The sequence below is a fragment of the Amphiprion ocellaris genome, chromosome 1, assembly GCF_022539595.1.
Source record: "Amphiprion ocellaris isolate individual 3 ecotype Okinawa chromosome 1, ASM2253959v1, whole genome shotgun sequence".
NCBI lineage: Eukaryota > Metazoa > Chordata > Actinopteri > Pomacentridae > Amphiprion > Amphiprion ocellaris.
This window is the reverse complement of record NC_072766.1, coordinates 24933126-24961077: the sequence shown is the minus strand read 5'-3', so window position 1 is coordinate 24961077 and position 27952 is coordinate 24933126. Positions and strand designations below refer to the sequence as shown.

The window sequence follows — 27952 nt, the reverse complement described above, 5'->3', positions numbered from 1 at the left end:
GATGTTTGATTAAATAAAAAGACTGTGAAACACTTGATTTAAAGACAAAAGGCTTTATTGCATGAAAACATGAACTGTATCATTATGAAGAGGAAGATATGACTGCTATATTGGTTTAGTTTGAAAAAATAATTGAAAGAAAAAAGATATAAAAGAGAGAATTATAGAGAGCAAACAGAGAGCAGTAACAGAGTCAGACCAGTATGAGAGTCCCAGTGAGTGAGTCAGGACTGGGAACACTGGTCTCTCCTCAGTGTCTCTGAGAATGGAGTCTGGGAGCCCTGGGTGGCCTCACAGCTCACAGAGACCACCTTCCTCCACTGGTCTGCAGGGAGCCTCAGGGTGCTGCTCCAGCTGTAGAGGCCGTCCTTCTCCAGCACCCCGGGGCTCCTGCTCTCCTCCCAGCTGCTGCTGCTGCTGCCGTCCACCTTCCAGGACAGACTCCAGTCTGAGGGGAAGCCCTTGTTGGCCAGACACATGAGCGTGGCCTTCCCCTGCTGCAGCTCCTCACTGGAGGGGGGCAGCACCGTCAGGGTGGGACGGACATCACCTAGGAGACACCAATCAGCTTAGAGGACAGGGAGCACACAGCTGCCAATCAAACATCACACACGTGGACACCTTCACTGTGAGATGGTTGGTTTAGTCCTTGAAGAGTTTCTGTCAGATGTTTTTTCTGCTCCAGCAGTCACTCACTCACACATTGTTTCAGTTCCCTTTCACAAAGCTCTCATGGAAATCAGCTCAGAGAGAATCATCTCACAGTTGGATCTGAAATATGTTAAACTGCTCTGGAAATAAAACCAGCAGATGTGGGAAGTTTTACAAGAATAGTTCTAATTACAGTCACCAAAACTCTGAACTAAACAATACTTTTAAATATTTAGTAGAAACAAGTAAAGAAAAACACATCACAAATGTAAAATGTTCTGTATATTGATCATCATTTAACTTGATTTCAAGGTGAGTTTGAAACGGTCTAGTTATATTTAAGCTCTTTGAACAGTTCATCATTTTAGTCAGAACAGAAATATAATTTTATGTTTTCTCGATTATAAATCATTAAATTTTAGTATGAAATTAAATGTGGACATGAAGTTTAGAAAAGCTGATCTGAGTTAAACTCCACGAGGACAAACAAAAACATTAATACTAAAAATTATTTTTGTTATAAAAAATCAATTTTTATCGGCTTCAAACCATCAAAAATGGTTTCTCTACAAGTTTTTGACAATAACATATTTAGTATTTAAATACAATATAAACTTACTTCCAACATCCAGTCTGGTTCCTCCACCAAAAGTCCACCACAGTGATACAACCTGATTGAGGCGTCGTACAAAAACCTCTGACTGTAGAGAGACACGGCTCTCTGACTGTCAGTCTGAACTAAACCTACAAACCCTCTACATTCAAATATTAAACCAGAAATAATGATTTGTCCTCTGGACCAACATGATGTTTCAGACTCATTGCTATAAATTTTGAAATTTACATTTTTAAAATGAACTTTGTGTCCTACTACAAAACTATTTGTTAGCAAATTTAACATTAACATAAAAATTACTTTATTTTTCCTGCCACAATGAATAGAGAAGTATATACAAGAAGAGAAGAATATCACCTAAATTAAAACAACTTTAATTTAACTTACTTCCAACATCCAGTCTGGTTCCTCCACCAAAAGTCCACCACAGTGATACAACCTGATTGAGGCGTCGTACAAAAACCTCTGACTGTAGAGAGACACGGCTCTCTGACTCTGAAACAAACTCAACTACATGATTTGCTGTTTGTATCATTTTTCAGCTGATATCAAAACTGGAAATAACACAGTGAATACAAGTGACCGGAGATTACATTTTTATTTTGAATATAAAAATGTTTAGTAAATTTATAGTTAAATTCTGCAGATTTTTTGTTTTGTTGATGTTCTGTTAGAACTGTATGAAAATGTTGTACAAAATATGAATTGTTAAAAATACATAGAAGAAATCATAACAGTACAGTTGAATTCAATGTCTAATATTTATGTAAATATTTATCTAAAACTTTCCCATTAATTATGTGATCAAGTGATTGATCCATTGATAATCAGCATCATCACAGTGATCCACGTCCCTGACTGGAGTCAGTCAGACATTTCCATAGAGAACCACTTTGCATCAGCAGCTCCATGCTCCACTGCTCTGGGAGACTTTATAATCCTGACACTTGAACTCTGGAGGACTGACAGCTGTCCTCCATGACAACAGAAGACACAGAAATCCTCCTCATCAAAAACATGACTCTGATCTGCGTCCTCATCTGGACTCTCCTCTGCTGCTGCTTCACAGGTAAAGTCCAGAGAATCAGACTCCTCTCCTCTATCAACATCCATCCCTCTGAAATGAAGCCCACAGAACCATGATGCTGCTTTCTGTTTGTGTCTCTGTATCCTCAGAGTCCAGAGGACAGACCACAGTGACTCAGTCTGGAGCAGTGAGCTCTGCTCTGGGAGGATCTGTCACCATCAGCTGTAAGACCAGTCGCAATATTTATTCAAATCACATGTCGTGGTACCAACAGAACGATGGAGGAATTCCTAAACTACTCATTTACTACACCAGCACTCGAGCATCAGGGATTTCAGATCATTTTACAGGCAGAGGATCAAACTCTGACTTCAGTCTGACCATCAGTGGAGTCCAGACAGAAGATGCTGCAGTTTATTACTGTATGGGTCAATTCTACATCAACAGTCAGTATTTGTTCACACAGTGAAAAAGTGTCGTACAAAAACCTCCCTCAGAGTGAACAGAAAGTGAAGTGACTGATACAGTTCACTGAACACACACACACACATGCACGCACACACACACACACACACACAAACAGTTTCAAAAAGATGACTGAACATTTTATTATTGTTTTTGTCACCATAAATCACAATAAATTCTCTGTCATGATGTAAACCACATAACTTTGTCCATCACACACACCACACACCTAACCCATGCCCACATGAGGGAAAGAGGAAAGGAGGGAGAGGGAGAGCTGTCAGCGAAGAAGAGTCAGAGGTGGAGGAACAACATGTGGACACACATCATCATCAGAAACCTTCATGGTCAGTGACAACCAAAATAAAACAGACACATCCCTCAAATGTCAGAAAATATGATGTTAACCCTCATCAGTACACGTGGCAAAACCTATTAATCTGTACACTTGGGGTCCAGCTGGACCCCAGTAGTATTTCATGTTTCACATTTCTGTGCCTTTCCATATCCTCTCAATATATATTTTCTTAAAACGTGTCGTCCGTCGATACAAATATGAAAGAAACAATGAAACTTGGGTGACTTATGATGTTTTTATTCAAGAGAAAATGAAATGAGAGTAACACAACATTTTCACTATTTTCATACTTTTCTGATTTTTGATGCAGAATCGTGCAGGAAATGGAATCAACATGTCCCATTACAACTCTGATGGTACAAAGTAAGGAGACATTGAAGTATCTGATCTGATATGAGTTGCTTATCATATTTGGAACCTCAGTGAGACGTGTTACTTAATACGTTAGTAGAATGGCATCTGTTTTGCCTGTTCTAGTATCTGATCAGCAATTTGTGGGAAAACATACGTTTCCTTTTCCCCTACGTAAACAGGTAGTCTCTGACATGAGATATATGTTTTTCTGTTTTGGTTCTGGGAATGTTTATGTTGAAGAGGCTTCTGTGCCTGGGAACTTTGCACAGTGAAGTGGGGCCTGTCATTGAAGGAAGCCATACGTTATGTTGTGTTCCCATACACGAACCTATATAAGTGAGTGCATACTGTTATTCTGAGGGACTTCCATATTGGCTGGGGAACTCTCCATCAGATGACCATGGTGCCTGTTCAGATGCTGTCTTATTTATGTAATAAATTATATCATAAAAGTAACAGTGTCAACGGACGTTTTCGTCAACATCTGCACATCCTCGATGTCTAAGAGAAACTATGACAACATTCGTAGCAGAATAGCATATATATGATCCTTTAGATTAAAACTGCCCTCTTTGCCACTGGGGTCCAGATGTGAGTGCGAGTGTGAGTGTGATTGTTTGTCCTGTTTGAAGTTCCTGAATTGTTTTTAAGTTATTCTCTTGTTTTTCACTGTGAAGCATTTTAATCACCCTTTGGGCTGTTGTAAAGAGCTATAGAATAAACTTTGATTGCCATAGTTCAGATGATTACTATTAATGGTTACTAAAAGATGCACAGTCCAGCTGGGGACTGCACAGTGGTGTGGTGGTTAGCACTTTCGTCTTGTAGCTAGAAGATCCCCGGTTCACGTCCTGGCCTTCCCGGGACCTTTCTCTATAGAATTTGCATGTTCTCCCTGCGCATGAGTGGGTTTTCTCCAGGTTCTCTGGCTTCTTCCCACAGTCCAAAAATATGATGAGGTTATTTAATTATTCTAAATTGACCGTAGGTGTAAATGTGAGTGTGATTGTTTGTCTCTATGTGTAGCCCTGTGATAGACTAGTGACCCGTCCAGGTTGTCCCCTGCCTTCACCCCGAGTCAACTGGGATAGACTCCACCCTCCCTGAGACTGTAATTAGGATTAAGCAGTGTACAGATAATGGATGGATGCACAGTCCGGCTGGGGTCCACATGGACCCCGAGCGATTTTTCTATATATACACCACAAACCTGATTGGATCAAAGAAGCTTTGGTTTATGTGATGGCAACTAGGTGGGTGACAACTACCTAAAGGGACTGAAAAATCCAACTTGCAAATAAAAAGATATGACAAGTTATATACCCCTGGGGGTCCAGATGAGGGTTAAACATTATCTCAGCAGATGGAGTTGTCAGTTTGTTAATGAAATGCAGATGTTCACATTATCATTTCTGTGAGCATTGTTTTGTTTTGTTCATGTTAATTTAAAATATTGAAATGTGTAATACAGATGTAAAAACTGGATCTGCTGACAAAGATCCTGTAATTTGATTCAAAACTCAGCTACTGATTGTTTTTTATTGTCAAACATCGATTTTCTGTTTTATCTTTGAAATCATCATAGATGAGAAGTTCTTAAAGTGCAGCAGGAAGACCTTCAGTAAACTCACATCACTGTTCACAGCTGTTGCTACATAGACTTGAGACAAAGAAATCCGTCTGACTGTGACAGAAAGCAGGGTGGAAGCAATACTGAAGCATAATATACTGTATGTACAGAGGACTAATGTCTTTAGCATTAACAAAAAAGAAAGTGCTCTCTGTCAGTTCTGCATCAGCATGTTCTTTACTGTACTGATCTCAAACCAGTGTTTGCAACCAGAGCTCACTGTGCTCTAGTCTGTGGTTAAAAGCCAAAATTTAAAGAAGAAAATTCCAGAAAACACATTTCACTTTGCTGACAGTAGTTATAACTCAAGTGTTTCATTGATGGAAAATAAATGAAAGAACTCTTCAAACTCCATACATTTGAATTTGGTGGAAAAAATACAGGCATTTCTCTACAATTACAATGGATTTCAGGCAAATATTTAAAACACAGAAAGATGTTAGAACATCCTTCAGTGTAAATGGCCTCAGATTTCTCTCACAGTAAAATTCACATCATTAAATACTTTCCCACAGACTGTCAATAAATTTGATCCTGGATCATCTTAACAGTCAACGCACTGAACACTGACATGGAAACATTATGATGTGTTGAGAACAGCTGCAGCTGACTGACTGTGTGTTTGCATATGTGTCCTGCCTCTGTGCTCCCAGACGTTAAGAGTCCAGTGTTGATCACTGTCTGTCCAGAGCTTTCAGAGACTGACATACCGACAGCACAATGATCATGTTTGTGACTCTACTGCTGACCACCCTGGGGCTCCTTGTTCAGGGTGAGACTCTGCTGAAAACTCTCCTTCAGGATGCAGCAGCTTCACCACAGTCATGTTCTGCTGTGATGGAGAAACACTGAAACAAGCAGCCATGATCTTCTTCCATCTGTTGTTCACATTCAACAAATGATCCTCTTCTGTTTGGATGCTGATGGTCTTTCTCCAAGCTGGATTTGTCTCAATAACTCTTGTCTTTGTTTTTATCTTTACAGCTTCATCAGGAGACATCATCCTGACTCAGTCTGCTGGATTTCAGTCTGCTGTTCCAGGACAGACTGTCTCCATCACATGTAAATCCAGTAGGCTGATAGGTGATGACATAAACTGGTACCTTCAGAAACCTGGAGAAGCTCCCAAACTCCTGATTGCTGATACTACAGCACGGCAGTCTGGAGTTCCAGAACGTTTCAGAGCAAATGCTCATCAGACTGACTTCATTCTGACCATCAGTGGAGTTCAGACTGAAGATGCAGGAGTTTATTACTGTCAGCAGCATAACAGCTTCCCGTTCACACAGTGAAAGAGTGTCGTACAAAAACCTCCCTCAGCTAAGGAGGAAGTGATCTGAATCAACAGCTGCAGATAAATTAACATCCACCAAGATATAAACAAAACTTTGTTCATTATTACCTTTAAATACTACATTTATAACTGAGAATACTTGACTAAATTGGGACAGGTTTTTCTTGATCTATATTGGTTTTAAGTAAGGTTTGAATTTCTAACTTTATTTAAAGTCAACCACAGTCAGAGGATAAATTCATTGACATCAACAAACAGGAATAACAGACAAAACTGTGTTGAACTGCATCTCTTGAAAACACTCCACTGACATGTTCTTTTGTGCTGTTTTTTTTTTATTTTTACAAAACACTTGTTCAACGTGGTGATATTCTGAAGAAATTTTTCTCATGTTTTGCACCCATGTTATGAATCTGTATTTATGGAAAGATCACTTCAATGTGATCTTTCCTCATTGTTGCTCTTCACATTATTCCTGCCTCCTTCATTATGTCACTACAAAATGAAAACATCATGTTGTACAGTTGGACAGTTACATGATCCCTGAAATTGATCCACACATCAAAAAAGAATAAGATGTCTGATTAAGCAATAATGTTGTTTGAAGCATTTTTGATTTGAACACAAACATCACCGTCTTTATGGAAAGCTCCCCGTCTGACGTTAGGCAAGCTCGCTCAGTGGAAGTGTTCAAAGCCAAGCTAAAGACCCACTTGTTCTCTTCTGCATATGAATCATAACTTGTGAGGTACTGTGTATTCTTAAATATTGTCTTTATAGGTTTAATTGTTGTTATTGTGTCTTTTCAGCCATTGTTTTTTTTTTATCAGTTATCACTTTATTACAATATATCTGTTGCTTGTCCTGTATCCTCAGGGTGCTGCTCCAGCTGTAGAGGCCGTCCTTCTCCAGCACCCCGGGGCTCCTGCTCTCCTCCCAGCTGCTGCTGCTGCTGCCGTCCACCTTCCAGGACAGACTCCAGTCTGAGGGGAAGCCCTTGTTGGCCAGACACATGAGTGTGGCCTTCCCCTGCTGCAGCTCCTCACTGGAGGGGGGCAGCACCGTCATGGATTGGAAGGAACTCCACCCACTGCAGAGAACAAGATCATTGGAGATTTTTGGCACTAAAATTAACAACTGACTGCTGCAGAAGAGCATTTAACTTGTGCAGATCTTTCTCAGAGTGGATGAAACTGGTCTTAAATGTTTCACTTCCTGCTCAGACAGGCATCACTGGTGAACCATAGCAACAGACAGGTTTTAGTGTGAAAGACAAGAAGTTAAAATTTGCACACTTTGTTTTGACTGCATAACGTTCCAGTCATAAAATTTAATCAGTTAGGTTCACAGGATTAAAAACTTGTTGGTTTATTGTAGATCATGTCTCACAGTGATGTCAATATGTCAATTATGAAATAATCTGGAATAAGATCTGTCAACCAAACTCAACCAAAACCTCATATAAAACAATACTGACACATTTGGGGCTCTGATCAAGTGATTGATCCATTGATAATCAGCATCATCACAGTGATCCAAGTCTCTGCTGGAGTCAGTCAGACATTTCCATAGAGAACCACTTTGCATCAGCAGCTCTATGCTCCACTGCTCTGGGAGACTTTATAATCCTGACACTTGAACTCTGGAGGACTGACAGCTGTCCTCCATGACAACAGAAGACACAGAAATCCTCCTCATTAAAAACATGACTCTGATCTGCGTCCTCATCTGGACTCTCCTCTGCTGCTGCTTCACAGGTAAAGTCCAGAGAATCAGACTCCTCTCCTCTATCAACATCCATCCCTCTGAAATGAAGCCCACAGAACCATGATGCTGCTTTCTGTTTGTGTCTCTGTATCCTCAGAGTCCAGAGGACAGACCACAGTGACTCAGTCTGGAGCAGTGAGCTCAGCTCTGGGAGGTTCTGTCACCATCAGCTGTAAGACCAGTCACAATGTTCATGGAAACTACTTGTCGTGGTACCAACAGAAGGATGGAGGAGTTCCTAAACTACTCATTTACTCCGCCAGCACTAGAGAATCAGGGATTTCAGATCGTTTTACAGGCAGAGGATCAAACTCTGACTTCAGTCTGACCATCAGTGGAGTCCAGACAGAAGATGCTGCAGTTTATTACTGTATGGGTCAATTCTACATCAACAGTCAGTATTTGTTCACACAGTGAAAAAGTGTCGTACAAAAACCTCCCTCAGTCAGACTGAACAGAAAGTGAACTGACTGATACAGTTCACTGAACACACACACACACACACACACACACACACACATAGGTGTGTGTGTGTGTGTGTGTGTGTGTGTGTGTGTGTGTGTGTGTGTATACATATATATAAAGTGAAAACAATGTCAATGTAACTTTTATTGACACTAATGACTAATGCCTGTTAATAGTGGAGACATGCTATTAAATATTATGAATATTTCATTCATATATTATAAACACTGCAAAAAGAATAAATTACATTATTTTAAATACAGATTTTGTTGTTGACATTATGTACAGTTTTGTTAGGAAACTATTCATTATTTTTCAAACCTTAATATACAGAATTTTTCTTTAAAATGACAGTAAAAATGTGTAAAATAAAATTTTTTTCTGAAATATAAAGTGAAAATAGTGTCATTTTATAGTTAAAGCCAGTAAAAGAATGAACTGTTTTACCATCTATGAAAACACAGATTTTGGATATATCTATTTTTTATCTATTTTTTTCATATTGCTCAGAAAAATCCAAAAGGCAAATGAAATGCATGGCTGAAAAAGTAGAAAAGCAATAAGACACACACACACACACACACACACACACACACACACACACACACACACACACACACACACACACACACACACACACACACACACACACACACACACACACGAATCAAGACGAGCTGCTGACAATAATATCTCTGTCTTGATGTAAGTCACATAACTTTCTCCATCACAGCTTCTCACCATCTCTTCATGTAACATTGTGGTTCTATGTCATTATCTCATATAAACTCTGCCTATTTATTTATTTTTCAAATAGTCAGATCATCTGACTTATGTCACATAATAAGAAAAGTTTCTTTTATGACCTTTGACCTCAGCTTCACTCTGGATTACAGTTATTTCATCTCTATTCTTTTTGAAAGAAAACATGAAAATCACAGATCAGCAAAAGAAATCTCCACCATCAGCACATATAAAATCTATCCCTCCCTCAAAACTCAAAAAACTTCATCTTAAACATGTAGAGTTGCATTACGTAAAGAGAGTTCAAAATGAATAGGAATTTTAAAAAGCAGTAGATGCAAGAGGATACATGAAAAATTCTATCTACCCACTTAAAACTGCTGAATGAACAACTCTGATGTCCTTGAAAATCAAATGCACTCAGACTAAGAGCTCATTTCTTCACTTTGGACACGTCAAACAAAGGTTTTCACAATGTTTATCCACTAACTGATAAGATTTGTAAAGAGAAGACAAGAGAGAATTATATTCATGCTTTCAGTCAAATCACAAGACCATCTTAAGTAGATGAAATCACCCAGTTCACAATGAAATGTGATTGTTAATGGATGTTTCTTTTCTTCAGAGGAAAGCTGATGTTATATTATGTCATATAGTTTCAAATACAAGATCAAATTCATGTTCACTTGAAGCACGTGATAAACTGTTCGTCATTTCTAAATCTGATCATTTATATTGCTCTGTTTAGATTCATATATTGACATGTTCAAAATAATGTCTAGCTAAGAAATTACAACAAAAGTCATTTCAAAAGAGATCTTTGTAAGAGCAGAAAGCTGCATGATGTACCACTTATATGGACTTAAAATTGATCTCAATAGTCATGTTAATTAAAACAGATATTCATGTACCTTCTCCCCAAGTACTCAATACTTAACTAAAGCAGCAGTAAAAAGAGTTAAGATGATGACAGAGGAAGCTGATTCTACACTGTTGCTCTGGTTTCAACACATTAACTGGAGTATATTTGCCACTGTAGATTCAAACACAGACATAGTTACTTTCTCCACCTCCATTCTGGACTACATTAACACTAGCATCAACAAGGTCAGCACCTTCAAACCAATCACAACATTCCCATATCAGTCCACTTATTTCTGAATGCAAACACAAATTGTTAAGTACATTGCTGTCCCAGCCACTGGTTCTGAGAAAGAATGTCCTTTATCCTTCAGATGCAGGTGAAGAGCTGAGTCTTGTCCTGAGGAGTTGCTCTCCTGTGCTTGAGCCATGCACTTGTGAAGCTGTTGTTTAGTCTCTCCTGTGTACAACTCTGTTCACTCGTCTCTGCACTGGATTGCAAATACAGTGTTGCTCTACTTGTTGGTGTTTTTGGGTGAACCAGTTTATGATGCTGTGTCTGAAGTGCACTAGTTTGTTGTGTTTAGAGAAAGTCCCTATTAATTTGTCAGATAGTCCAGCTACATAAAGTCACAATGTTCTTCCTCCTATTCTTCCTTTCTTCTTTGCTTCCCTTGTGAACTTGATGTTGCTGTCCACTGAGTTAATGTGTTCCACATATGTGAACCAGTGACTGTGATTTGTTCCCTTAAAATAGCTCATTGCTCCTTCATTCACTTCCTCCATCTAGAGGTTGGCCAGAATGGGTGACACTAAAGAGCCCATGGCACAGCTATGCTTCTGTCTGTGAAAACCTTTATTGTACTTAAGTTAGGATTGTCTCCGATTGCCTCGCATACACCTTCAACACCTTGACCCTGATCAAGAATTCTCTTCTTCCTGAGGAGACTTGGCTCCAAAGATCCTGGTGAACTTCTATCAATGGACCATCCAGAGCATCCTGACTAGCTGCATTACAGTCTGGTATTGTAACTGCTCTGTTTCAGACTGGAGAGTTCTGCAGAGCGAGGTGAAAAGTGTCCAATGTGTCATCAGTACTCTACTCCCCCACATCAAGACTGTGCATCACCATTGGTGCCTGTGGAGCAGCACCATCAGGAACACCTGCCATCCTGGAAACAGTCTGTTGGTCGTCCTCCCATCTTGGAGGTGCTACAGAAATCTCTGCTCCAGGACCAGCAGACTCAGGAACAGCTTCCTCCCCTCAGCTCTCACTTTGCTGACCTCTGCATCATGGTGACACCCCAAACACTCCCCACCTCCATCACATCCCCTCCTCCATTTTCCATGGACCGCCAGCACTTCCCCCAACAAATCCCCTTCCATGTTCACCCCGGACTTCCTACTGTGTATAAACTGCATGTATCTCCATCCTCATCCCATATTCACTGTTTATAGCGTTCATACTGTGTCTATACTGCATATATGCTCCATCTCATGCCCTACACATTGTTCATACTCTTTATAGTGGTCATACTGTGAATCCTGTATGTACAATCCCTTCCAAATGTTTTGGAAGAGTGAGGCAGATTTCTTTATTTTTGCTGTAGACTGAAAACATTTGGGTTTCACATCAAATGAATATGAATCTATCTAGATAGATAGCAGGAAAGAGAGCCAATACTCATCAGAATATGTATGTGCATTCCAAGTCACTGGCACCTGGATGGACAGTTGTCATCACTGTGCACATGTAACAGCAGCCTCTGTACTTCTGTTCATGAAGTCTTCTGCAAACAGTAGATTGTGATACCTTCATTCCTGCCCTCTAGAGGTTGTTGCTGATGTCACTAACTGCTGTTTTTGTGGCTTTCTTTACAGTTCTCACAATGTTTCTGGCAACAGCTGCTGCTGTTTTAATTGGTCTACCCATTTGACATCTGTTACAGTAGTAGTTTCTTTCTTCTTCAGGACATTCCAAATGGATGTACTGGCTATGGCCAATGTTTGTTCAATGGCTGTGATTGATTTTTCATTTTTTTCCACCCATAGACGCTCTCTGGTTTTCATGTTGGTTACACCTCTAACTATAGATGCAGTCTGCACAGGCAAACCCTAAATCTGAAGCTGAATGTGTTACGCCAGGTGCCGGAGGCTCAATAGCAGGAAATGAGAAAGCAGAAAGATTTGCGTTTAGAATGCTTTATTAACAGACTCAAGGAATATACACATCCCAAAAACCAGAACCAGAACTACTAATATGAACCAGAAGTCACTAAGAAAAAAAACTTAACATAAGCGCCTCTAGAGGTAAGGAGGACTAAGAACAAAAACAAAACCCAAAACTACAGTTAACCCACTATTGGTAAAACCAAGGCAGGAAAACAACTAAGGAAACTCAATTAATCAAACTCAAAACAACCAGTAACTGTACTGAAACCCTAAAAGATCTAACCTAAAAACCCCAAAGGTTAAGAGCTGATGAAAACAGGTTGGTTTTATCTACATCTGGTGACTCTAGGGCTGGAGAACCTTACTGACTCTAGAAGAGAGGGAGGGGAAATGTCCATGGGGGAATTCGTCCCCTCTTTGTTCTTCCTACGAGCCTCCTTTCACTAGGCAGACACGAGGATGGTAGGTATGGCGTCCGAAGCGAGGCGGGAGGAGAGGAAGGTAAGATGGATCTGGACACTCCAGGTATTATGGTTGGTGTTATCCTGGTGGTTCTGACGACGGCCAATTTCCTCAATCCAACAGAATCCACAGGGAAGAACAGAGGACCAGATGGTGGACCAGAGAACCAGAGGAATCAGGAACCAACAGCAAGCAGAGGTCAGCACTAAACACAAGAAAACAGAATTACTGGTTGAACAAAAAAATAAAGTGGCTCAGACAGTTCGGCTCACAGCACTGACTGGAGAGACGAAGACGGTCCAGCAGCAAACCATGACTGAGCGCAGTCTTTATAGGGACGCCACAGAAGCTGATTAGCCAGCCTCCACCTGCAGATGATCCGCTGATTGCGAATAGAAAACACCTGGACCTCTCGTCAGCATCACACACACCTGTAGGGGAGAGAGAGCAAGACCAAGGGAGGAGAGAGTCCTGCCACAGCTCACAGCCTAAGCTGTGGCTGTAACAGAACGTAGACATGGAGCGCTATTTATTGTTTGATTAATCAATGTAATAGGACACACCAGGGCAACTAAACACACCTGCCAGTCACATGTTCCAGTACTTTTTCTCACATGAAAAATGGCTGGGTTCTAACAAAAGATGCTATCTTCTAAGTTGTATTTCAGATCCAGATGTAAATACCTCGAAATAAAAGCTGAAATATTGATCTCTTGTCTCAAATTCATTGTTTGATGTCAAACCCAAACGTTTTCAGTCTCCAGCAAAAATAATAAAAATGACCTCACTGTTTGAATACTATTGGAGGGAATTGTATCAATATAAATTCTCTGGGATATTGCCCACTTTATTACTATTGGTTTTAATGTGCCTCTGAAAATAAAATGATAATTTTATACAATACGGTGTATTTCATAATATTTAATCATTATTTACATTTATGTAGATAACAAAACATTAAGATGTTTGATTAAATAAAGAGATTGTGAAACACTTGATTTGAAGACAAAAGGCTTTATTGCATGAAAAAAAAGGACTGTTTCATTATGAAGAGGAAGACATGGCTGTTATAATCTTTGTTTAGTTTGAAAAAAATAATTAAAAGATAAAAGATATAAAAGAGAGAATTATAGAGAGCAAACAGAGAGCAGTAAAAGAGTCAGACCAGTATGAGAGTCCCAGTGAGTGAGTCAGGACTGGGAACACTGGTCTCTCCTCAGTGTCTCTGAGAATGGAGTCTGGGAGCCCTGGGTGGCCTCACAGCTCACAGAGACCACCTTCCTCCACTGGTCTGCAGGGAGCCTCAGGGTGCTGCTCCAGCTGTAGAGGCCGTCCTTCTCCAGCACCCCGGGGCTCCTGCTCTCCTCCCAGCTGCTGCTGCTGCTGCCGTCCACCTTCCAGGACAGACTCCAGTCTGAGGGGAAGCCCTTGTTGGCCAGACACATGAGCGTGGCCTTCCCCTGCTGCAGCTCCTCACTGGAGGGGGGCAGCACCGTCAGGGTGGGACGGACATCACCTAGGAGACACCAATCAGCTTAGAGGACAGGGAGCACACAGCTGCCAATCAAACATCACACACGTGGACACCTTCACTGTGAGACGGTTGGTTTAGTCCTTGAAGGAGTTTCTGTCAGATGCTTTTTCTGCTCCAGCAGTCACTCACTCACACATTGTTTCAGTTCCCTTTCAGAAAGCTCTCATGGAAATCAGCTCAGAGAGAATCATCTCACAGTTTGATCTGAAATATGTTAAACTGCTCTGGAAATAAAACCAGCAGATGTGGGAAGTTTTACAAGAATAGTTTTAATTACAGTCACCAAAAGTCTGAGCTAAACATTAATTTCAAATATTTAGAAGAAACAAGTAAAGAAAAACACTAACAAATGTAAAATGTTCTATATTTTGATCATCATTTAACGTGATTTCAAGCTGAGTTTGAAACGGTCTAGTTATATTGAAATTCTTTGAATAGTCATCATTGTAGTCATAGCAGGAATAAAGTTTTATGTTTTCTAGATTTTAAATCATTAAATTTTAGTATGAAGTGAAATGTGGACATGAAGTTTAGAAAAGCTGATCTGAGCTAAGCTCCATAAGGACAAATAAAAATTTTAATACTAAATAGGATTTTCATTTTAAAAAATACACTTTTCTCTGCTTCAAACCATCAAAAATGGTTTCTAAACAAGTTTTTTACAATAGCATATTTAGTATTAAATATAGTGTAAACTTACTTCCAACATCCAGTCTGGTTCCTCCACCAAAAGTGCACCACAGTGATACAACCTGATTGAGGCGTCGTACAAAAACCTCTGACTGTAGAGAGACACGGCTCTCTGACTCTGAAACAAACAAACTCAACTACATGATTTGCTGTTTGTATCATTTTTCAGCTGATATCAAAACTGGAAATAACAGAGTTAATACAAGTGACCAGAGATTACACTTTTATTTTGAATATATAAATTTTTTTAAAGTTAATCTATACTTGAATTCTGCAGATTTTTTTTCTGTTGATGTTCTGATAGAACTGTATAAAAATGTTTTATGAAAAAAATGAAGCATTAAAAATACATAGAAGAAATCATAACAGTACTGTTGAATTCAATATCTAATATTTATGTAAATATTTATCTAAAACTTTCCCATTAATCATCTGATCAAGTGATTGATCCATTGATAATCAGCATCATCACAGTGATCCAAGTCTCTGCTGGAGTCAGTCAGACATTTCCATAGAGAACCACTTTGCATCAGCAGCTCCATGCTCCACTGCTCTGGGAGACTTTATAGTCCTGACACTTGAACTCTGGAGGACTGACAGCTGTCCTCCATGACAACAGAAGACACAGAAATCCTCCTCATCAAAAACATGACTCTGATCTGCATCCTCATCTGGACTCTCCTCTGCTGCTGCTTCACAGGTAAAGTCCAGAGAATCAGATTCCTCTCCTCTATCAACATCCATCCCTCTGAAATGAAGCCCACAGAACCATGATGCTGCTTTCTGTTTGTGTCTCTGTATCCTCAGAGTCCAGAGGACAGACCACAGTGACTCAGTCTGGAGCAGTGAGCTCTGCTCTGGGAGGATCTGTCACCATCAGCTGTAAGACCAGTCGGAACATTTATAGTAACGAATTGTCATGGTACCAACAGAAGGACGGAGGAGTTCCTAAACTGCTCATTTACTACACCAGCACTCGAGCATCAGGGATTTCAGATCGTTTTACAGGCAGAGGATCAAACTCTGACTTCAGTCTGACCATCAGTGGAGTCCAGACAGAAGATGCTGCAGTTTATTACTGTATGGGTGTTTTCTACATCAACAGTCAGTGGTCGTTCACACAGTGAAAAAGCGTCGTACAAAAACCTCCCTCAGTCAGACTGAACAGAAAGTGAACTGACTGATACAGTTCACTGAACACACACACACACACACACACACACACACACACAGATCAAGACGAGCTGCTGACAATAATATCTCTGTCTTGATGTAGGTCACATAACTTTCTCCATCACAGCTTCTCACCATCTCTTCATGTAACATTGTGGTTTCCTTGTCATTATCTGAAATGAACTCTGCTTATTTATTTACTTTAGAAATAATCAGAGGATCTGACTTGGGTCACATAATAAGAAAAGTTTCTTTAATGACCTTTGACCTCAGCTTCGCTCTGGATTACAGTTATTTCATCTCTATTCTTTTTGAAGAAAACATGAAAGTCACAGATCAGCAAAAGAAATCTCAACCATCAGCACATATAAAATCTATCCCTCCCTAAAACCTCAAAAAAATTATCTTAAACATATAGCATTGCATTCCATAAAGACAATTTAAAATGAATAGGAATCTTTAAATAGCAGTAGACACAAGAGGATACGTGAAAAACTCTATCTACCTACTTAAAACTGCTGAATGAACAACTGATGTCCTTCTTGAAAATCAAACGCACTCAGACTAAGAGCTCTTTTCTATACTTTGGACACATCAAAAAAATGTCTTCACAATATCCATCCACGAACTGATAAGATATGTAAAGACAAGAGAGAAGACGAAAAAGGACAAGACAGAATTATATTCATGTTTTCAGTCATCACAAGATTTTCTTCATTTTGATGAAATCACCCAGTTCACAGTGAAATGTGACTGTTAATGAATTGTAGCGTTACCATTGTAGTTACGTTTGTACTCATTAATAAAGGGGCACCATCCTCAGTGTGTCTGAGGAAATTATTCATTGAAGCAAAATCTCAAGTAGACTCTGATTAAAATAAAGTTGATCAGTCTGATATCTGAAAGCCTAGAATTCTGGGTAAATTGAATTCATTTCCCACACAAAGAAATGCACAAGACTGTGAATTGGTCTAAATGAAAAACATTTTTTAATTATTCTACTAAGACAATACAGGTGAGCTATATACAGTGAGAAATATGATGTGTGTGTGTGTGTGTGTGTGTGTGTGTGTGTACGTGCGTGGGTGAGTGCATGTGTGTGTGTTGAGTGTGGGGAATCAGATTCAAGGAAGAAGGTTATGGTGAAAGAGCATAGTTAGCGGATGATCTAACACAGTAAATCGGTAATTTGGGTTACCATCGATACGCTGAAGAGTGACTAAATTTAAATCATCAATCATCGTTATTAATGACATCAACGCAAATCAGGAACAGAAAGAAGTTAGCGTTTCCTACGTTTTGTAGCGCTGCGCTTTTGTCGGAGTCTCCGTTCGGCTGGAACGTAGTAGAAGGCCCGAGACGTCCTCACGAGACGCTCGAGCTCTCTGTCTCCAGTGTTGTGTGGTCGCTATGCAATGAGTTCTGTCATCGGAGCTTTTCAGCGCAGTCGGAGGTCTGCCAGCAGACGTCTGAGGTGTAGGCATGCAGGTGATGAGTCAAGCCGGTGTTCAGCGCTCTGTCTGCGCGTCTTCCAGGGTTGATGAAAAATCAATCAATCAATCAATCAATCAATCAATCAATCAAGATTTATTAACAGAGCACTTTACAACATTCAAAGGTGACCAAAGTGCTTTCCAGTTAAAATCAAACAATAAAATTAGAATAAAAGCAAATTAAAAGAAAGGAACAATCAAACACGTCAACAAATAAAATCAAATAAAATAAGATAAAATGAAATAAAATGTTGCCGCATTACTGAGTATTAAAAGCCAGTCTGAAAAGATATGTTTTGAGCCGGGCTTTGAAAAGGCCAAAGTCGGTGATGGTGCGCATGTCAGGGGGCAGTTTGTTCCAAAGTCTGGGTCCAGCGACTGAAAAGGCTCCAGCCCCCCAGTGTTTGTACCTGGCCCTAGGCACTTCCAGAAACAGCCGTTTAGAGGACCTTAATGCCCTGTTAGGGTTTCAGACAGAAAGAAGTTCCATTAAATAAATAGGCGCAAGGCCGTTGAGGGCTTTAAAAATGAAAAGCAAAAATTTAAAATCTATCCTAAAAGAGACTGGAAGCCAATGAAGGGTAAAGAGGACCGGGCTGATGTGCTGACGCCTTGAAGTGTTTGTCAGGAAACGGGCTGCCGCATTTTGCACCAACTGGAGGCGGCTCAGGGCTGACTGGGAAACACCAACATAAAGAGCATTGCAATAGTCACATGAGTGTGGCCTTCCCTATGCTGCAGTTCCTCACTGGAGGGGGGCAGCACCATCATGGATTGGAAAGAACTCCACCCACTGCAGAGAACAAGATCAATGGAATTTTTTGGAGCTAAAATTAACAACTGACTGCTGCAGAAGAGGATTTAACTTGTGCAGATCTTTCTCAGAGTGGATGAAACTGGTCTTAAATGTTTCACTTCCTGCTCAGACAGGCATCACTGGTGAACCATAGCAACAGACAGGTTTCAGTGAGAAAGATAATCTAAAATTTGCACACTGTTTGACTGTATAACATTTAAGTAATAAAACTCAGTTAGATTCATAGTATTAAAATTTGTTGGTTTATTGTAGATCATGTCCCACAGTGATGTTAATAAGTTAATTGTGAAATAATCTGGAAGAAGATCTGTCCATCAAACCTAATCAAAACCTAATATAAATTAATATTGACACATTTAATTCTCTGATTCAGTGATTGATCCATTGATAATCAGCATCATCACAGTGATCCAAGTCCCTGACTGGAGTCAGTCAGACATTTCCATAGAGAACCACTTTGCATCAGCAGCTCCATGCTCCACTGCTCTGGGAGACTTTATAATCCTGACACTTGAACTCTGGAGGACTGACAGCTGTCCTCCATGACAACAGAAGACACAGAAATCCTCCTCATCAAAAACATGACTCTGATCTGCATCCTCATCTGGACTCTCCTCTGCTGCTGCTTCACAGGTAAAGTCCAGAGAATCAGATTCCTCTCCTCTATCAACATCCATCCCTCTGAAATGAAGCCCACAGAACCATGATGCTGCTTTCTGTTTGTGTCTCTGTATCCTCAGAGTCCAGAGGACAGATCACAGTGACTCAGTCTGGAGCAGTGAGCTCTGCTCTGGGAGGATCTGTCACCATCAGCTGTAAGACCAGTCAGAATGTGTATTATGTGTCAGTTCATGAATTAGCCTGGTACCAACACAAAGAAGGACAACCTTTCAAACTGCTCATTTACTATGCCAGCACTCGAGCATCAGGGATTCCAGATCGATTTACAGGCAGAGGATCATATTCTGACTTCAGTCTGACCATCAGTGGAGTCCAGGCTGAAGATGCTGCAGTTTATTACTGTCAGAGTGCTCATATGATCAACAGTCAGCGTGTGTTCACACAGTGAAACAGTGTTATACAAAAACCTCCCACAGTCAGGCTGAACAGAAAGTGAGCTGAGAGCTGCAGCTGGAAGCTGCTGCAGAAACTCATACAGGTCACTGAACACACACAGATGCACACACACACACATATGACTGAACATTTCATCTTTTTGGAACCATAAATGATCAGGAATCAAGACCAGCTAATGACAAGCTAATAATTCTCTTTCTGGGTGTAAATCACATCACTTTATCCATCGTGACTTCTCACCATCTGTTCATTTAACATTGAAGTTCCATGTTCTTACCTGAAATCAACCTTTTTTTTTTCTTGTTGAGAAAAATTTCTGTCATGACCTTTGACCTCAGTTTCATTCTGGATCACAGCTAATTAACCTCCATTATTTTTTTCAGAAAACATGACATCACAGATCAACAACAGAAATCCACACCATCAGCACAAATAAGATCTATACATCCCTCAAAACTCAAAAAATGTTATCTTTAACAGATAGAGCTGGTTATATAAACAAAGTTTAATGTGAACTGGAATCATATAAAAGCAGGAGATGCAAGAGACAGTCGTGATAAAAAACTATATCTACCTATCTGATATCTGATAAGATGTTTAAAAAAAAAGAATTTTATTAAGTATTTATCTAATTTGGTTTAAAAATTAATAGAATTTCTTTGTTCTCCTTGCAATTGCAATGACATTAGTCAATAAATCATAATGAATCATATAAAGTGCATATGTAGGTAGTTGATAGATACGTAGCAGGTACACAGGTCCAGACAATTACTGTATTTGGCAGAGTACAGTTCTTTTATGGCTCTGGTCAAGAAGTTATTATTCAGTCCATGTCCATGATTTAATGAACCTGAAGCATCTACCTGAGGGTAGACTGTGTCCCAAAAGTTTGTTCTCCCCACTGGCCAATACGTTTCATTGTTTGTCATCAAAATGGGTTTCACCTGGTCAATCAGGTACTTTTTAGTTGTTTGTCTGGTCAATCTGTCACGTTCCAGTATACAAATTTCTTGCTTGACCATAATGTATTACACATTACACCAAATTTTGGAAGCGTTGTTACCATGGCCAAGAGTAAGGGTGGAAAAGCTACTTTTTCAGAGTCTGAGATTCATACACAGGCCATTGTGCATGAATCTCAAATGCAGGAAAAATTCGTCAGCAGGTAGCTCAAGCCCTTGGCAGAAGTGTCCACTGTGTGCAGAAATGGTGGCAAAGATAGAATTCTTCAAAGACTTGCCTCGCTCAGGACATCCATCTGGCCTAACTGCAGGAGCTAAGGATCTGATGAGAAAGGCCAAGGGTAAAAGACACCAGTCATGTTGGCGACTCAATCAGAGGCTGAAAATATTGGAAAAGATGTTTCTAAGAGCACTGTGCATCATTATTTAACAGAAACATTGGGGCTGAAAGCTTACAAGAGGCAACGTACCCTGCAACTCACTAGACTGGCTTTTGCAAAGCAGTACATAACTCTGACTCCAAAAGACTGGGAGAACTGAATTTTCTTTGATCGATAGATAGATGCCTCCAGGTCTCTTCTCAATGAGTTCGCGGTCTGGCGGCTCTTCCCCAGACAGACAATAAAGGCAGGAGCAGAGGAGCTATACGGTTATGGACACACTAAAACCAGCATGATGGGCACTGTTACCTTTTCTGGCTCGAGGGCTCTCCCAGATTTCACGTTCCAAGTGTCTCGTCATGATGCCAGCCTTCTGGGGTTCGACCTCTTCTGAGCCCTGGACTTTTCCTTCAAGGACAATATGGGCGCCACCGTCCTGACAGTGACCATGCCTTGGCAGCAGCGCTGTCTGTCGCTTTTCACTGAGCTTGGATGCCTCACTGCCTTCAATCACCAGCCGCTCATCGACCCAGCCTCTGCGCCGGCTGCCCCTCACCCTGTGTGATGACGTCACAGCTGAGCTGCAGAAACTGCTGGACAGTGGCATCATCGAGCGGGACGATGCTTCGCCTTGGATTTCCAATCTGGTGGTGGCTAAGAAGAAGACAGGCAGCCTGCACCCTTGTGTTGACCTCAGGCAGGTGAACAAAGCTATGGTCCCAGACAAATACCCACTAACCCACAGTGGAAGAGCTCTCTGTCAAGTTTCATGGCTCAACAGTATTTTTGAAGCTCGACCTCCGCCAGGGCTATCTGCAGGTTCCCCTACACCCAGACAGCCGTAACCTCACCGCCTTTGTGACCAACATGGGGTCACTAAACCCGCATGCCCTTTGGCCTCAGCTCCTCTCCCAGCTGCTTCCAGAAAATTATGGCCACCATCTTTGCTGGCATCCCCGACGTGGTTGTGTATCTGGATGACATCGTGGTGCATGGAGCGACATCCTCTTTGCATGATGACTGCCTCGCCAGGGTGCTGGATGTGCTCCCCCGTCACAACCTCACACTAAATGTGGAGAAGTGCATCTTCGCAGCATTTGTCATCAAATTTCTGGGGTTCCGCCAGACCACTACTGGCCTGAGCCCGCTCCATTCGAACGCTGACGCTGCCCTGTGCCTCCCTGAACCCTCCTGCCATGTGCAGCTATCATCATTCCTGGGGATGACTGCTTATTATCGGCACTTCCTTCCTCTCTACTCCGACACCACTGAACCACTGCGTGCCCTCCTGAAGCAGGATGCGCCCTGGGCCTGGACCCCTGCATGCTCTGCCGCAGTCCGGCGGCTCAAGTCACAACTTACCTCTCCACCTGTGCTCACTCACTTCGATCTGCAGAGCCCCACGTTTGTGACCTGCGATGTCTGCAATACTGCAGTTGGCGCGGTTCTGTCCTAACTCCAGCAAGGGACTGAGTGCCCGATGGCATTTGCATCAAGGTCACTTACCCCAACTTAGCAGAAGTACTTGGTGGGGGAGAGGGAGGCACTGGCCTGCGTTTGGGCATGCGAACAGTGGCACATGTACCTCTACGGCCGGTATTTTACACTCCGGTAAGATCACCAGGCCCTCACAGCCCTGCTGGCCAGAAATGGATCGGGTCACAAGCCACTGCGCCTTTATCAGTGGTCTGAGAGGTTACAGGCGTACAACTTCTACACACAGTTTATGCCCGGCAGGGAGAATGTTGTGGCAGACCTCCTCTCCAGAGCCACGCCCAGCTCTGGGCCAGACATTGCCCAAGACTCCTCAGAACCAGAACTGACCGTCATGCTGCACACGCCCCTCCAGGCAGCTGTTTCCCTGTCGGAGCTTCAGGCAGCTTCTGCACAGGACCCTGTACTCACCCAACACTGCACTTTCATCTGAAAAGGCTGGCCTGCCAGAATCCCGGAGGAACTAGCACCCTTTCATCGGGTCAGGAGCGACCTCTCCTGCTGGAATGATGTTTCTGTGGTGAGAGGGCTGTGCACAGTTGTCCCGAGCGCTCTGAGGGAACGCATCCTGGCCATGGTTCATGACGGCCACCTGGGCATTGTGAAGGTAAAGCAACGCTGCAGGGGCCTGGTCTGGTGGCCCGGTATCGACAGAGATGTGGAGACATTGGTCAAAGATTTTGCAGCCTGCCTCACCAGCAGTAAGACTGGCCCACTCCCACCTCCACCCTTGCAGCCTCTGCCATGGCCCCAGGCACCTTGGACCCATGTTCAGGTGGACATCTGCAGCGAACTCCATGGCACCCCACAGTATCAGCGCTTCCTCCTGGTGGCCTATGTCCTCCATTCCAAATGGCCAGAGGTGCTGCCTGCTGGCTCCGTCACCACCAGGTGGTTATGGACTTCCTCTTCCCCCTCTTTGCCCACTGGGGTGTGCCCAACACCATCACCACTGATAACGGGCCCCAGCTCATCTTGGCCAACTTCGCTGATTTCATGGAGGGGAGGGGGATAAAACACATCAGGATTGGACTGCACTGATGGCCTTATACCACCCACAGGCCAACGGTGGTGTGGAGAGGTTTAATCAGACCCTCAAGAATGGGCTCAGAGCACACATGGCAGATGACCTACCATTCTCATCAGCACTGCAGAGCACCTTATTGCATTACAGAGCAACACCACACACTACGACTGGCAGCTCTCCAGTCTGATGCTGGGGTGCAAGCTACAACTTCCCTTGGACCGTCTGCGCCCTCTGGTGGGGGACACTCCAGCAGTGACGCCCTCCCCAGGTGACAGAGTGGCAAAGCGACAATGCAGCATGAAGCAGCGGTTCGACAGGAAGCATCATGTGAAACACCCCACACTCACCGTATTGGACTGGGTCTGAATCCGGCGTCCCACTCGGTCGCACAAGCTGCTTTCGTTCTGGTCCGCACCACAGCAGGTTACAGCACAACTGGGACCAGCCACTTTTCGCCTGGCTGACAGTTAACATTGGCATGCCAGTCACCTCAGACTGGTGGCTCCACCTCCCACCTCAGACCAGGCAACTGCTGCTGATTTGCGCCACACAGATGAGGACTGGAACCTTCCCAGTACACAAGCTGAGAGCCCGGCTGAGCATTTCCCTTAACCGGATGTGCCGGTTGAAGCTCTGCAGCCTGGACCCCATCCTGTCCAGAGGTCTACTTACCTCAGGGACTATGTTACAGACTTTTAAATCTTAGTTAGTCCATAGCCTGTCATGTGGCAGAATAATCCACTAGGCTGTACAGGTAAGGCCGTAGTCCACTTGGTTTGTCCAGTCCGGTTGGCTGTTCAGGCCTTAATGTTGTTTTGTGCATTTATCAGTTTTTTGTCTTATTACAGTTGTTGGACGCTTTAGAAAAGGGGTCAAATATGGCATACCACTATAGGCTATGGTGTGTGAGAGTGACGACAGTGTGACATGACGGCCGGAAAGTGTCTGAGGATGTAAAGGAAAGTGTGTGTTCAGCACACCAACAAGTTACGTTAATAAAGCCACCATAAGCACACAGTCATTGTCTGTGCTTTATTGGACATAATAGAAAGCTGTATGATTTACATCAGTAAAAGTTATTGTTATTGAATGTGTCTTGATTAATGTTCATTGGTGGTGATAAGAACATTGAGGAAACTGTGTGTGTGTGTGTGTGTGTGTGTGTGTGTGTGCATGCGTGTGCGTGTGTGTGTGTGTGTGCGTGCTCAGTGGACTGTATCAGTCACTTCACTTTCTGTTCAGTCTGACTGAGGGAGGTTTTTCTATGATGCTTTTTCACTGTGTGAACAAATACTGACTGTTGATGTAGAATTCACCTATACAGTAATAAACTGCAGCATCTTCAGTCTGGACGCCACTGATGGTCAGACTGAAGTCAGAGTTTGATCCTCTGCCTGTAAAACGATCTGGAATTCCTGATGCTCGAGAGTTGGCATAGTAAATGAGCAGTTTAGGAACTCCTCCATCCTCCAGTGACTCAGTCTGGAGCTCATTGCTCCAGACTGAATCACTGTGGTCTGTCCTCTGGACTCTGAGGATACAGAGACACAAACAGAAAGCAGCATCATGGTTCTGTGGGCTTCATTTCAGAGGGATGGATGTTGATAGAGGAGAGGAGTCTGATTCTCTGGACTTTACCTGTGAAGCAGCAGCAGAGGAGAGTCCAGATGAGGATGCAGATCAGAGTCATGTTTTTGATGAGGAGGATTTCTGTGTCTTCTGTTGTCATGGAGGACAGCTGTCAGTCCTCCAGAGTTCAAATGTCAGGACTATAAAGTCTCCCAGAGCAGTGGAACATGGAGCTGCTGATGCAAAGTGTCTCTCTATGGAAATGTCTGACTGACTCCAGCAGAGACTTGGATCACTGTGATGATGCTGATTATCAATAGATCAATCACTGGACCAGAGAATTGATGGGAAATTTTTATATAAATATTTATGTAAATATTAGGCATTAGATTCAGCTTTACTCCTGAGGATTTATCTTGTGAAGTTTTTACTTTTTTTAAAAAGTGTTTTCTAAGAGTTTAAAAAAAAGTCAGTTTATCAGCTGTCTGCACTTACCTTTTCTTCTGTGTATTTTGAACCATTCTTGTTTTTTTTTTAATTTTTGCAATTCTGTCAGAACATCAACACAAAAAATATGCAGAATTTAACTATAAATTAACTAAACATTTCTATATTCAAAATAAATATGTAATCTCTGTTCACTTGTAATCACTGTGCTATTTCCAGTTTTGATATCAGCTGACAAAATGATGCAAACAGCAAATCCTGTAGTTGAGTTTGTTTCAGAGTCAGAGAGCCGTGTCTCTCTACAGTCAGAGGTTTTTGTACGACGCCTCAATCAGGTTGTATCACTGTGGTACACGTTCGGTGGAGGAACCAGACTGGATGTTGGAAGTAAGTTAAATTAAAGTTGTTTTAAATTTAGGTGATATTCTTCTTTTCTTGTCTATATTTCTCTGTTCATCGTGGCAGGAAAAATAAACTCCTTTTCATGTTAACATTAAATTTGCTAACAAATAATTTTGCAACAGGAGACGAAGTTCATTTTTAAAATGTAAATGTAAGAATTAATTACAATGAGTCTAAAACATCATGTTGGTCCAGAGGACAAATCATTATTTTTGGTTTAATATTTGAATGTTGAGGGTTTGTAGGTTTAGTTCAGTCTGACAGTCAGAGAGCCGTGTCTCTCTACAGTCAGAGGTTTTTGTACGACGCCTCAATCAGGTTGTATCACTGTGGTGCACTTTTGGTGGAGGAACCAGACTGGATGTTGGAAGTAAGTTTATATTGTATTTAAATACTAAATATGTTATTGCAAAAAAAAAGACCTGTTTAGAAACCATTTTTGATGGTTTGAAGCACAGAAAAGTGTATTTTTAAAATATACAACATATTTAGCATTAATGTTTTAATTTGTCCTCATGGAACTTAACTCAGATCAGCTTTTCTAAACTTCATGTTCACATTTCATTTCATACTAAAATTTAATGATTTAAAATCTAGAAAACATAAAACTTTATTCCTGCTATGACTAGAATGATGAACGATTCAAAGAATTGAAATATAACTAGACTGTTTCAAACTCAGCTTGAAATCAATTAAATGATGATCAATATACAGAACATTTTACATTTGTGAGGTGTTTTTCTTTACTTGTTCTACTAAATATTTGAAAGTATTGTTTAGTTCAGACTTTTGGTGACTGTAATTAGAACTATTCTTGTAAAATTTTCCACATTTGCTAGTTTTATTTCCAGAGCAGTTTGACATATTTCAGATAAAACTGTGAGATGATTCTCTCTGAGCTGATTTCCATGAGAGCTTTCTGAAAGGGAACTGAAACAATGTGTGAGTGAGTGACTGCTGGAGCAGAAAAAGCATCTGACAGAAACTCCTTCAAGGACTAAACCAACCGTCTCACAGTGAAGGTGTCCACGTGTGTGATGTTTGATTGACAGCTGTGTGCTCCCTGTCCTCTAAGCTGATTGGTGTCTCCTAGGTGATGTCCGTCCCACCCTGACGGTGCTGCCCCCCTCCAGTGAGGAGCTGCAGCAGGGGAAGGCCACGCTCATGTGTCTGGCCAACAAGGGCTTCCCCTCAGACTGGAGTCTGTCCTGGAAGGTGGACGGCAGCAGCAGCAGCAGCTGGGAGGAGAGCAGGAGCCCCGGGGTGCTGGAGAAGGACGGCCTCTACAGCTGGAGCAGCACCCTGAGGCTCCCTGCAGACCAGTGGAGGAAGGTGGTCTCTGTGAGCTGTGAGGCCACCCAGGGCTCCCAGACTCCATTCTCAGAGACACTGAGGAGAGACCAGTGTTCCCAGTCCTGACTCACTCGCTGAGACTCATACTGGTCTGACTTGGTCACTGCTTTCTTCTCTCTTTAACAAATTCTCTCTCTGATATTGTCTTTTCTGTATTATTTGCGTGATGTCAGCCTTGTGATTTCAAAACCTGACAACAATAAAAGTTTATCAGATTAAGTTTTCATGTCTTTCTCCTTCTTTTCTCTTCTTTTGTTTGAACCTTGACTTTATGGTAAGAATATAGGTTAGATCAAATAACACATCCCAAACGGAAAAAAAGTCATCTTTTATCATAAATCATTAATGATAATGATTTTCAGCTGTTTAAACACATAACTCCATGCAAATAGTAAATTGTCCAGCTATCTGCTCTCACAAACATTGCATCTGGAAGTATGTCTCTATTGAAATGGTTTTTGTATAATCTTTGCCTTGAAAATGTTCTGTGACTTCGAAATTCTAAAAAAAAAAAAAAAAAACTATGTAGATTTTCAGGTTTACATTTGAAAAGCATGACATCATCTGTGTAAAGTGAACATGAATTTGATCTTGAAAACCACATGACATAATACCACATCAACTTTTAAATAAATGAAATAAGAAGATTAAAATCTCTGTCTCTTAGC

At 41.6% G+C, this 27952-nt stretch overlaps 1 protein-coding gene, 1 pseudogene and 3 gene segments (V, D, J or C); 3 read left to right on the top strand and 2 right to left on the bottom strand.

Moving 5' to 3' along the window:
- Positions 1-37: 37 nt before the first annotated feature.
- LOC111587393 (immunoglobulin kappa light chain-like) lies at positions 38-25203 on the bottom strand (annotated as a pseudogene).
- LOC129348730 (Ig kappa chain V region K16-167-like) lies at positions 2201-2824 on the top strand. The segment is given in 2 exon segments: positions 2201-2336; positions 2444-2824. Coding segments are annotated over 2 exon segments (411 nt in total).
- LOC111587392 (immunoglobulin kappa variable 6-21-like) lies at positions 5797-6393 on the top strand. The segment is given in 2 exon segments: positions 5797-5873; positions 6086-6393. Coding segments are annotated over 2 exon segments (360 nt in total).
- On the top strand, positions 8025-27497 carry LOC129348728 (immunoglobulin lambda-1 light chain-like). 2 transcript variants are annotated; one of them, XM_055009775.1, is made up of 4 exons: positions 8025-8152; positions 8260-8568; positions 25881-25916; positions 27025-27497. In XM_055009775.1, the coding sequence occupies exons 1-4, from the start codon at positions 8062-8064 to the stop codon at positions 27348-27350; spliced, it is 762 nt and encodes a 253-aa protein (XP_054865750.1). In that variant the 5' UTR covers positions 8025-8061; the 3' UTR covers positions 27351-27497. The 2 variants fall into 2 exon arrangements, with proteins under 2 accessions (XP_054865750.1, XP_054865746.1); XM_055009771.1 differs by lacking the exons at positions 8025-8152; positions 8260-8568 and adding exons at positions 19115-19206; positions 19314-19631.
- LOC129348732 (Ig kappa-b4 chain C region-like) lies at positions 13871-15212 on the bottom strand. The segment is given in 2 exon segments: positions 13871-14382; positions 15101-15212. A coding segment is annotated over 1 exon segment (255 nt).
- Positions 27498-27952: the final 455 nt, after the last annotated feature.

What these genes read in the sequence shown, in the direction of transcription:
- LOC129348728 (XM_055009771.1), top strand. Translation starts at nt 19,116, where the DNA reads ATGACAACAGAAGACACAGAAATCCTCCTCATCAAAAACATGACTCTG. An exon ending in CCTCTGCTGCTGCTTCACAG is followed by an intron (nt 19,207 to 19,313) that starts GTAAAGTCCAGA and finishes CTGTATCCTCAG; the next exon opens with AGTCCAGAGGACAGATCACA. An exon ending in AACCAGACTGGATGTTGGAA is followed by an intron (nt 25,917 to 27,024) that starts GTAAGTTAAATT and finishes GGTGTCTCCTAG; the next exon opens with GTGATGTCCGTCCCACCCTG.